This window comes from Prionailurus viverrinus, chromosome A1, assembly GCF_022837055.1.
Source record: "Prionailurus viverrinus isolate Anna chromosome A1, UM_Priviv_1.0, whole genome shotgun sequence".
Lineage (NCBI taxonomy): Eukaryota > Metazoa > Chordata > Mammalia > Carnivora > Felidae > Prionailurus > Prionailurus viverrinus.
In genome coordinates this window covers 207,749,210-207,761,474 of record NC_062561.1, presented here as the reverse complement: position 1 = coordinate 207,761,474, position 12,265 = coordinate 207,749,210, and the positions used below count along the sequence as shown (strand labels likewise).

The following is a 12,265-nucleotide window of genomic DNA, read 5'->3' as shown; positions in this document are numbered from 1 at the left end:
CTGTGCTCATCTGTGCTTTTATAATGGTTGTACCTGGGGAAAAGTGAGTGGACTCTGTGCGGGAATGGAGACTAACACCTTGACAACCAGGAAAAAGAAAGAAAAAAAAAGAGAACTTGGAAATAAAGAAGATAATTCAAGCGTAATCCCAAACCAACCCGAGTTGTCTGTTTAAACCTTTCCCTCAAAACGTTGCCATTAAGTTACCAAAGGACTTTTTTAGACTGTAATAATAAACAAAATAATCATTGCAAATTCACAGTCCCTCTAAGCATGAGATATCATATCAGGAATTTTTCTGCATATCAGTGTCGCATCTTCTATTAGATTCCTTTTCTATGTTAAATTTACCAAAGTGTATAACTAATTTTAAAAGCTGCATATACTCTGAATTATCTCCATTGAAATATATGGCTAATTGTAGCATTCATAAAAATTCTTGTCAAATTAAGGCTAGTGAAAGTTGCCAACATCGCCACTGTCATAGGTTATTTCTGCCGGCTCCCTGAGCATCTAGGCCCCCTTTTCTTTCTCCTAACAATTAATACCCATTTCTGTGTAAAGTATTTATTCTGTCTCCCAATAAGTACTTCAGAAGAAGATAAGAAGATGCCCCCACCACACACACACACACACACACACACACACACACACACACACACACACACATCTAACAGTGGGCCACGGTCCTCCCAAGAGTAATGCTATCTCCCTTGCTGGTACCTACTTAGAACACAAGCACCTGGCATCCCCGACCCCAGGGACTGTATGAGCCAATGAGATTCATGAGAGGTAGGCTGAGGTTTCCTTGCTTTGGAGAGAGAACCACAGAAAGAGAGTGGCTCAGTCAGTTAAGCATGTGACTTCAGCTCAGATCATCGTGATCTTATGGTTCGTGAGTTCGAGTCCTGCAACGGGTGAGCTTGAGCCCTGCTTCAGGTGCCCCGCTTTGGGTAAAAAAAAAAAATCACAAGGCCCACTTCGGATGAGTCCTGCTTCCCTCTCTCTCTCTCTTTCTATCTCTCTCTCTCTCTCTCTCTCTCCTCCCTTCTCTGCCCATCACTCATTTATGCCCGCTCTCTCTCTTAAAAAAAAAAAAAGAAAAGAAAAAAGCACTGGCTGAAGATTTTGACTAATATCAACTAATATATTTATGAACAAATTTAACCCTATCTATGAGACATGTGATTCTTTGACTAATATTGGCCCTTCTACATTTGGCCAATATTAGTCAATTTGGAGAGGCCGACTTTGACAGTATTTGGTACTTCAAGACAGGCACATGTGAGAGAGTGAAGGATAAAGAACAGCACTCACTGGAGGGATTCATGTTACAGCCACATCACAGATCAAATCAGAACATGAACATTTTCCTCTTGCTTTCCTATCTGCCATGCCAAAAGCCATCTAGCAAATAAGAAAATGAGAACTGACGTTGCACAGTTCTACACTAGAATGATGAGCATCCTAATCCAAGCAGAGTCCTGGGAGGAGTGAGGTTATCAAGACTATTTGGGGGCATTAATGACCATGTCTTACAAATACTTGAAAAGGAAAAGCAGTTTGCGATTGCTAACAAGTAAAGAAACAGCATAGCCCAAAATAAATAACTTCAAGGGCACAGAGACATCTTACTGGCCTAATACAGACCCACCCTGATGGCTGTTGTTACCCTATTCTGGCATTTGCTTCTTACTTTCTTACATTGTTGGCCTTGCTGATTCTCATAAGAAGACTTAGGCAGTTGCTTCCCTGTGGGCTATACAGCAATTTTCCAGTTCTATGACTCAGAAAGAGCAAGAGAAGGAAGGGTTCTCCTCTTCCATCCCTAGATAAAATCAGAAAATGTTTATTTTAGCTCCGGTAAAGCAAGGCTCAGTTAGTTAATTCACTGCACAGACTTTCACAACTTTTTTGTTCTTTCAAGTCAAATATTTACCAAGAGCTCAGTATATGCAAGTCACAGGTTATTATCTATCCAAAGCCAATGCATGAATTATATTTATCAGTTCCATGCTTTCTTCCTCTACCTCCCTAATAACAAAGTCAAATATTTTAAAGAAAAAAAACCTTATGTCTCACAAGGTTTGCAATTAAACTTTTTGTGCCACGGGCACCTGGGTGGTTCCATCAGTTAAGGGACTCACTCTTGATTCCACCTCAGGTCAGGATGTCAGGTTTGCATGGAGCACGTGGCTCTGTACTGACAGCGTGGAGCCGGCTTGGGATTCTTTCTCTCCCCGTCTCTCTCTCTCTGCCCCTCAAAATAAATAAATACACTTAAAAAGAAAAAAAAAAAACACTTTTTGTGCCAGAATTGGTGGGCTGGAGATCAAGTTTGTTATTTCCAGAATATTGTGTTGAAACACAAGGATAAGAGATTCCACTTTCCTTAAAAAAGTTCAAATGACGTGCACTAAGTTGTTAAAAATATCCTGTGCAAATAAATGGAAACGAACTACATTAATGAGCTAATAAATACTATCTGCAGGCAACGTCTGCACTACCTACCAGGTTTGGCACATAGAGACTGCAAAACTGATAAATCAGAAACACTAAAGGCACGGAGTCTGCATTCAAAACACAAACCATGCATCGCAAATACAGGACCAGTTTACATTCATTAACTGCTTCGAAAAAAATTAGTCATCCTTCCGGACGAGATGGCCCTCTTTTTTGAATTCCGTAAGCTAAGCCCAAAGCAAGCTTAGTTGGGAGGGGGCGGGGGCGGAGGAAGGAGGGGAACGACACATTTCACACTTGAGAATCAGCCGGGGCAGGTAAGTCGAGAACCTCCCAAAGAGGACGGAAATACGGACAATACTGAGGACTCCCGGGGAAGCGATGGGCCGGCCCTGAGCCCGGGGAGCACAGCCCCGGCGAACGGGAGGCCCTCTCGCCCGGGCTCGGCGCCGAGACCCCGGCGCCTGCACCCAGCGCCAGACTGCCCCACCTGCGAAAGTTCGCACCTCCGCATCCCCGCCCCTCGCACGGGCGAGCCCCTCCGGCCGCGGCGCCGTCGCCATGGCGACCGGTCCCCTCCCCACCCCCACCCCCACCCCGCCGGGGAGGGTCGCGCCGCAGTCCCGCGGCGGGGCCGCGGGCTCCGCTCCCGCTGGAGCCCGGACGGGGGCTGCCGAGCCCGGCAGGGGAGGAACGCCGGGGCCGGGGGAGGATGAAGGGGTGAGGAAGGCGGAAGTCGCCCGGATCGCGGGCCGGGGCCCGCCCTTGCCGCGGGGGTCCTCACCCTTCACTTTGCCGAAGGTGCCGACCCCCAGCGTGTCCCCCAGGATGTAGTGGCCGATCTTCACCCGCCCGTCGTGTTTCTGCTTCTCGGCTGTCGCCATCTTTCTCCAGGAACTGAGTCTGCGCATGGCGCCGCGGGAGGGGGCGGAGGGGGCGGGCAGGGCCGCGCCGGGGGCGGGCGGGGCGGGGGGTGGGGACGCGGGAGGGCAGCCGCGCCGCGGGGCCGCCGCCCAGCGCCGCCCGCCGGGTCCCCGCCGCCGGCCGTCGGGCGCAGACGCTCCCCCTGGCGGGGCGGGCGCGGGTCGCTGCCAGGGCCGCCGGGACCCCCTGCCTCGCGCGGCTTCCTTTGGGCCTGGGGCGCCCGCCCACCTGCGCGCGGGCGAGGGCTTCGCGAGCTGCAGGGGCGGGCGGCAGCCCCTCGGCCCCGCGGCGGAGTTTGTGCCGGCAGCGGTCTCCCCCGGTCGTTCCTCCTGGGCAGGGGGACCGATCTCCTCGTGATTCCGAGGGGAGAGTTGGGCACTGAGGAAGCCCGCCCTGGTGAAGCAGTTGCGTGGCTCGTTACTAGCGCAGCGTGAATTGAAACATGGCAGGGGACACCGCCCTGCCACTGCTTTCTAACCTTTTCGTTTTTCCTGTTCGGATGGAATCTAAGAGCCGCTGGGAGTTGTCAGTCGCATCTTTGATGGAGTTTCCCCTTTCTCCACCCACCTCCCCTTGCTCTTTGTTGTTGTTGTTGTTACTTTAAGCCAGTAAGTTGTCACTGGGCACCTCGACAGCTCAAGTAGCGTTGTTGGTCTTTCCTCCTTCTGGATGCTTTTTCTGAAATTTCCTTCCCAAAAGCAAGCTCTGTTGGAAGGGATTAGGTTGCGAATATTGTGAACGTGTGTTTGCTCAGGAATGGGATGTTACAGACATAGGAATTAGTATTTTTCGGGTGTCGGTAAAATGTAGACTCTGAACTGAAAAAAGGCTTACAGTTGCATCAACCAGATCAGTCGACAAATATGTATTGTACCTGCAACGAGTAAAATTTACTCTATTATCTATACAGACGTGATCGTGCCATATCACAGAGGAAGTAGAGAAAGTATGCTTATTCATATTAAAATTGTTAAGCCAGTTCACTACTCAGTTGTATTCTGCTGACACGGGCAAAATCAAATGTCTAAAAAAACAAGATATCTCAATTTTGCAGAGTCATAGCATTTGGGCCAGTGTCAGTGGGCAAAGAGTTGAGCTCTTCAAGAAAATAATATAAAAAAGTGAGACTAAAAATGTTACCCTTTTTCTTCCTAACCAAAGCTACCCGGTTCCTCTGATTTTTATATGCTATTTATGAAATCAAAGTAACATGCATTAAGCACGGCTTTGTTCCAACCGAGGCACCGCAGAAGAAGCAAAAGCTTGAGCTTTTGATCAAATAAACACAGAATAGTTAACAACTAGCCTTGGATGAATTTTTTATGGACAGTACATATTCTGACGGACCAGAAACTTAAGAAGAAGTCTTTGACTATGACATATTTGTGGGGTGGGCAGTGGTCACAGTAGTAATTTTTGCTGTCTGGTTTCTTCACCTTTACTTGTTTGCCTTGTGAGTTTCTGCAGCTCAGACATTTTGGATCTTTACAAAGCAGAAATAGCTTGCTGGATTCTCTCAGGGAAACACACACACACACACACACACAGACACACACACACACACACACCCCAAAAATCTTTAATCCCCTACCCTGAAATATCATCTTAAATTACTTTAAATTTGCATCATGTCTAGAATTCAGCCTAGCAAAATTCTGTTATTTCTTTTAACCTAAAAGAAAAAAATCACAAAGTACCTCAGCCCTTTGTGGTTAAGCCACAGAGAATCTTACAAGGGAGCAAACTGAAGCTGAATTTTGCAAACCAATTGTCAATCTCCACAAAACTATGAAAACCCAATTAAAAAAGTAATACAAACTTTTTTTTAACAGAAAAATCAGTTTGTTTCTGCTATAATGTTTTAGATTATAATTTTATTTAATAAATATTCATTAAATGCCACTGTTTACTCAAAAGCATTGTTGGGGAAATAAAACCTAGCATCTTAGATCAAAGAATCGAATAGGAACTTAGAGGTCGCCTTATTTGGTATCCCATAGTCTCTGTTTAAGCAGCTTTTATTGCTGGGTTGTTGTTGTTGTTGTTGTTGTTTTTCCTTATGTTGAGTTAAACACTGAATTCAGTTAAGTTTCTAAGAAAGTAAATAATAAGTCTTTAATCCTTTGCTTTTTCTCTTCATTCCTTTTAAAAAGTTTTTTGTCACCTTTTCTTCCACCCTCTCTTCCTTTGATTCTCCCATTGATCCATCCACAAACCCTCCTCCTTTCTTTCTTCAAGCACTGCCACACGGTGGATAAATACAAAATGAAAATTCGTGGCCCCTACCCTTGAGCTCATAGGTTAGGGTGACAGTTCTCTATATTTCTCCCACCCAAGACAGATAATATTCACATGCTCAATCAACATTGTCACAGGGTAGAAGTGAAGATAAGGCAAACTGTGGCTCACCCCCAGTTTCCAAACCCATCAGTTGTAACTCTGCCCCTATTCTCAGCAGAGTATATTGGAATATAAGTGGACAGGAGTGACTTTACAGGAGCAACCTTGATTCCGCACTAGTTTAAGAGGGAGGGAAAAGTAAATTGTTTTCCGATTTCAGTGCTTCAGCTTTTATTAGTACAAACAAGTTGCATACATCTTGGCACTGATGAAGACACACCACAATGACCCAACACCACGGTGGAGAACCTCTGGTATAAGGAAGCTAAGTAATTGTCAACTGTTTCCTTTTTGGCGCTTTGGAGAGTCTAAGGGAGCTGTGCATTCTCTTGGTCTTTTCTTAAGGCCATCACAGTGTTAGTAAACCATACACTGTCAGGTGGATATTACACTTCTTCAATCTCTTTCTCTAAATATGGTGGCCAGGGGGGGCCTGGGTGGCTCAGTCAGTTAAGCGTCTGACTTCGGCTTAGGTCATGATCTCACGGTTCGTGGGTTCAAGCCCCACATCAGGCTCTGTGCTGCCGGCGCAGAGCCTGGATCCTGCTTCAGAGTCTATGTCTCCCTCTCTCTTGCCCCTCCCCTGCTCACGCTCTCTCTTTCTCTCAAAATAAACAAATAAGGAAACAAACATTAAAATTAAGTAAAATTAAAAATTAAAAAGTGAATATGATAGCCAGAAATAAAAATTCTAAGACCGCACTTCTATTAATGCAGCCTAATATGTCTTTAGTTTACTTGTAGTTACACTGTAACTAATATTCAATAACAACTAGGTATTAGTTTGCTAAACTCTGAGGACTCAAAAAACAAAGAACACTGTACTGCCTTCAACAAGTCAATGTGATAGGTGCTGTAATAAAAACACATATATATTTCTTTTTTAAAAAGTTTTTTTTGGGGTTATTTTGAGATAGAGCGTGCAAGTGCACACGCAAACGGGGGAGGAGCAGAGGGAGAGAGGGAGAAAGAGAATCTTAAGCAGGCTCCACCCTCAACGCAGAGCCTGACGCAGGGCTCTGTCTCTTGGCTGTGAGATCATGACCTGAGCTGAAATCAAGAGTCAGTCGTTTAACCAACTGAGCCACCCAGGCACCCCAAAGATTTTATTTTTAAGTAATCTCTACACCCAACATAGAGCTTAAACTCACAACCCCAAGGTCAAGACTCGCATGCTCCACCAACTGAGCCAGCCAGGTGCCCCTGTATATGGTCCTTTCAAAAGAGTTTCATGAAGGGAAGGCATACATAACCTTTATCTTTGGAGGTTCACAAAGGCTTCAGCCTGAATATAGTTAGGGGAATAGTAAGGGATATTGCACTACACTCAAAGAAGGGTGGCATCATGTGGGGGAACATGGGGATCCCAGGTAGTGGGAAAAGCATAAGTAAAATCACAGATGGAAAGAAGCCTTAGGCTTTTGGAGAAGAACAAAGTAGTTACAGGGGATGAAATCTACATGTACAGAAGGACTTACTAGAAGAAACAAAAGAGAAACAGGAGTAAATCCTGAAAGACCTCATTTGCACTTCTCAATTTGGACATTATAATGAGGCACAGAAGATATGAAGTAGATGCATTTTAGAATTACTTTCTTTACCAAAGAAATTGATGGCTATCTGTACCTTTGGTAGGAGGGTGACCAAGAAGTCAGGTGTAAGGGGCACCCTTTTCCCTCTGTACCCTTCTTAACTTTTTGTTTTTGAACCTTATGCATACATTACAGAGTTGAAAACTTTAACTGTTAGAAAAAAATTGTAAAGTCTGAATTCAGTGTGGAGGATGGATTGGAAAAGAGCAAGACCAAAGTGGTGATAGAACAGTAGAATTATCTGTTTTCTAGGGAAAATCTTGGTACTGTTTGCAAGGAATCATTTGGCCCATCTCTATGTACAGGTGGTTGGTTGATCCTTGTTGGATTACTTACTATTAATGAGAAAACATCAGCCCTGCCCACCTCCAAGTTGATTCTCTTGAGTACCAGGCGTGTGGATCTATTCATGATCAGCAGCATAAAGTGCATTCATTCACCAAAAAATGTAACTCCAAACTTTGTTGCCCTATTCTTATCAGTTAAGGGAAATAATATCCTTGGGAATATTAGGGAGAGAGAAAGAGATAATTGGACTTTCCTGTTTTTGGTCACTATTAGACTTGTTTTTACTCAATTTGCTAATACAAGGAGCTGATAAACACTTGGATATCGTGAATGGGCTAATAATTTGGCTCTCCATTCAGACTACTCGTTTGGTTCCCCTCAAAACGATATTCTTTAAAAATATATTTGACATGGGGGCACCTAGCTGGCTCAGTCAGAAAAGCGTGCCACTCTTGATCTTGGAATTGTGAGCTCCAGCCCCATGATGGATGTAGAGATTACTTAAAAAAATAAGAAAATCTTAAAAAAAATTTTTTTTGTTGAACATTCACCTAAGTGGAAGGGTACAAAATAGAAGATTGCTGGAACAATGTCCCAGGGAGCAAAGACACTGCCGTTCCCAGACCCTCACTTCTTAGCAGTCAACAGACCGACCAAGCACACATTCTGTAGGGTGGGGGTCTTCTCCCACCCCAAGTAATTTATCAAAGTAGTTCTTTTTCACCATCCCTTTCCAAGAAGCGCTCAGATAGACAAAAGTTTGAGTGATGTCGTGGCACCCCAGAGATGTGCAGTATCCCTTACAGACTGAGTCCTGTGCAGCTGCCCAGCTTAGATCCCTCTAATCTTGTGCTACCATCCCGTCCTCAGTGCAGATGTAGTGTAAGAATGTGAGGGATGCAATAAGAAGCAGACATACAAGGCCTCTTCACTCCTGCTTGTCCAGATTTACAGCCTGCCTCTAACAAAGATAGTTACTAAAGGTGTGCACTTTAGCGTTCTAACCTCATACCTGGGCTTGTCATATTTGTCATATGTCATAACACATATTTCCCCTGTGTGCCTTATTCTTCGGTTATTTATTCTTTACTTTCAGGGAAATATTACTCTTTAGGCTCCCCAGATGCTTTTTTAGATTTTTTTTTAAGCTATAAAATGTGGTTGATAGAATCTTATTTTTTTTAATTTATTTATTTAAATTCAGGTTAGGTGACATACAGTGTAGTCTTGGCTTCAGGAGTAGAATCCAGTGATTCACCACTTACATATAAGACCCAGGGCTCATCCCAACAAGTGCCCTCCTTAATGCCCATCATCCATTTAGCCCCTCCCCCCCATCTCCCCTCCAGCAGCCCTCAGTTTGTTCTCTGTATTTAAGAGTCTCTTATGGTTTGCCTCCCTCTGCTTTTATCTTATTTTTCCTTCCCTTCCCCTATGTTCATCTGGTATGTTTCTTAAATTCCACATGAGTGAAATCATGTGATACTTGTCTTTCTCTGATTTATTTTGCCTTGCATAATACACTCTAGTTCCATCCACATTGTTGCAAATAGCAAGATTTCATTCTTTTTGATTGCCAAGTAATATTCCGTTGCATATATATATACCACATCTTCTTTATCCATTCATCCATCGATGGACATTTGAGTTCTTTCCATAGTTTGGCTATTGTTGATAGCACTGCTATAAACATTGGGGTACATGTGCCCCTTTGAATCAGCACTCCTGTATCCTTTGGATAAATTCCAAATAGTACAATTGCTGGGTCATAGGGTAGTTCTATTTTTAATTTTTTGAAGAACCTCCATACTATTTTCCAGAGTGGCTGCACCAGTTTGCATTCCCACAAACAGTTCAAGAGTGTTCCCTTTTCTCTGCATCCTTACCAACATCTGTTGTTTCCTGAGTTGTTAATTTTAACCATTCTGACAGGTGTGAGATGGTATCTCATTGTCGTTTCTGATTTGTATTTCCCTGATGATGAGTGATGTGGAGCATCTTTTCATGTGTCTGTTAGCCATCTGGATGTCTTCTTTGGAAAAGTATTCACGTCTTCTGCCCATTTCTTCACTAGATAATTTTTATCCAATATGTCATTTGCAAATATCTTCTCCCATTCTGTTGGTTGCCTTTTAGTTTTGTTGATTGTTTCCTTTGGTGTGCAGAAGTTTTTACCTTGATGAGGTCCCAGTAGTTCATTTTTGCTTTTATTTTCCTTGCCTCCAGAGACATGAGTAGTTTTTAAACAAAAATTTTTTTAAGTTTATTTAAGTAATCTCTACACCCAATGTGGGCTCAAACTCACTACCCTGAAATGAAGAGCTCTACACTCCTTTGACTGAGCCAGTCACGCGCCTCTAGTAGATTTTATTTATTTATTTACTTATATATTTATTTGCGAGAGAGAGTGCACACGCACAGGGACAGGGAGGGGGCAGAGGGAGAGAAATCTTAAGTAGGCCCATGGCCAGCATGGAGCCCAATGTGGGGTTTGATCCTATGGCTCTGGGATCATGACCTGAGCCCAGATCAAGAGTCAGATGCTGAACTGACTGAGCCACTCAGGTGCCCTGGTAGACTTTATTTTTTAGAACAGCTTTAACATTACAGAAAATATGTAAAGATAGTACAGAGTTTTCATAAACTCCACAGCGAGTTTCTACTATTACCAACACCTTACATTTGTAACAATTAATGAACCAATGCTGATATGTTATCATTAACTTAAGTCCACAATTTCCTTAATTTCTACCTAATGCTCTTTTTCTGTTCCAAAATCCAGAATACAACATTACATTTAATTATCATGTCCCCTTAGGCTCCTCTTGGCCGTGACAAGTATTTCTGGTTTTCTCAGGTATTCCTGGTTTTGATGACCTTGACATTATTGAGGTGTATTAGTCAGACATTTTGTATAATGCCTCTTGTGGAATTTGGTGTTTTCCTTATGGCTAGACTGGTGTTATGGGTTTGGGAGGAAGAACAAAGACAATGGTCCATTTTAATCACACTATATCAAGTGTTCATACTATCCACATGATTTGTTCATCATTGTTGATGTTGACTTTAATTACCTGCCAAAGGTTGTGTTTGTCAGGTTTCTCTACTGTAGAGTTACTCTCTTTTCCCTCCTTTCCATACTGTACTCCTTTCTGTATTCTTTGGAAGGAAATCACTAACCACATCCCACATTTAAGGGTTGGAGAGTTATGCTTCCACTCCTTCATGGTATGCTATCTACATAAATTATTTGGAATTCTCCACAGGAGATTTCCCTCTTGTCCTCCATTCATTCATTCATTCATTCATTCACTCATTTATTCAATAATTTATTTATAGCAGTGTAGACTCATGAATATTTGTTTTATAACTGGGTTATAATCCAATACTCCTTCATTTTATTGCTCAAATTGTTCCAGCTTTGGTCAGTGGGTGCTTTTTCAGTTGGCTCCTGTGTCCTTTTGACATACCTCCATCAATGTAGCCTTTATTGCTTTTTTTGTTTACTACTTTCTTACTTTCTGGCACTACAAGATGCTGCAGGCTCATCTTGTATATTTCCTGCCCCAGTACTAGGATCAGCCATTTCTCCAAGGTGTCCTGATTACCTTTTTTGGAAAGTAGTATTAGAACACAAGATTTGGTGTGTGGTGTGTCATTGCTTCTAGAACCTCTCAGCTGACAGAGCAAGGAAATATATATGTATATACTAACCAATAAATATACCCATATCTCTAAATAAGTCTATATGTAGAACTGCCCCTCTCCATAATAAGCTAACCATGATTTTATACAACCAACTCTAATTCGTTACTGCCTAGGTTATCCTATCTTCTTCCCTTTGCTTACCTATAAATTCCCACTCCAACAGTGAGAACCTAGCTTCCATTACTTAACATCCATTTACTTAATTGCTCAGCTGGAGTAGCATATATATTTATGGAAGTATCAGAATTGTTAACCTTACCCCTGTGAATAACAACTGTATCAACTTGAGTCCAGTGCTTGTGTGCAGTTCCTTTTGTCTTTAGTCGTATACACTCCCTTCATTTCCAAGTCCTAGTCTGGACTCCACCATTTCGTTAGGTAAGCACCTTTTCCCTCCACCCCCTTCAGTGAGGTCATTTCATACACGCATAATACCAGGAGATTGTGTTGTCACAATTTGCATTCCTTCCTGGGACACTCTGGCCTTTGTTTTAATCTCCTATGCACCATGTTGGGGAGGGAGAAATTCCCTCCTTTGGGTTATGGAGATGGCCAAACACACAACACCCAACACAAGACAGATGTGTCAACAGCAGTCTATTGGTCACATGTATGCACAGCCTAGCGGAGGGGGGCACCACATACCATTTGGGCCACACAGAGGTTGCACTCAGGAACAGAATGAACAACCAGTGGCTTCAGAAGGCAGTCCTTATAGTATCACGAGGGTGGGGTGCCTCCTGGTTCCTATGAAGAATGTGATTAGTTGTTTGAATAATTCTACAAGCTGACAGGGAACTGAACCCACTAGTCAGGGATTAGCACTAACTATGCCTGGCCTCTTGGGTAACGAGGGTTGTTTGGCTACAGAAACTTCTCTGTGGGAGCAG

At 43.2% G+C, this 12,265-nt stretch overlaps 1 protein-coding gene across 8 annotated transcripts in view; it reads right to left on the bottom strand.

Annotated features, from left to right (window-relative positions):
* Positions 1-11,761, bottom strand: part of PRKAA1 (protein kinase AMP-activated catalytic subunit alpha 1) — a 46,205-nt gene extending 34,444 nt beyond the window's left edge. For 3 of the 8 annotated variants that reach the window (XM_047823331.1, XM_047823338.1, XM_047823391.1), the window contains exon 1: positions 3,248-3,377. In XM_047823331.1, coding sequence (XP_047679287.1) covers positions 3,248-3,374 — 127 coding nt within the window. In that variant the 5' untranslated portion in view covers positions 3,375-3,377. Of the gene's footprint in view, positions 1-1,317; positions 1,408-1,696; positions 1,829-3,247; positions 3,378-11,634 lie in introns of those variants that run through there. The other 5 variants (XM_047823356.1, XM_047823383.1, XM_047823348.1 and 2 more) reach the window with 4 other exon arrangements.
* Between the last annotated feature and the right edge of the window lie 504 nt (positions 11,762-12,265).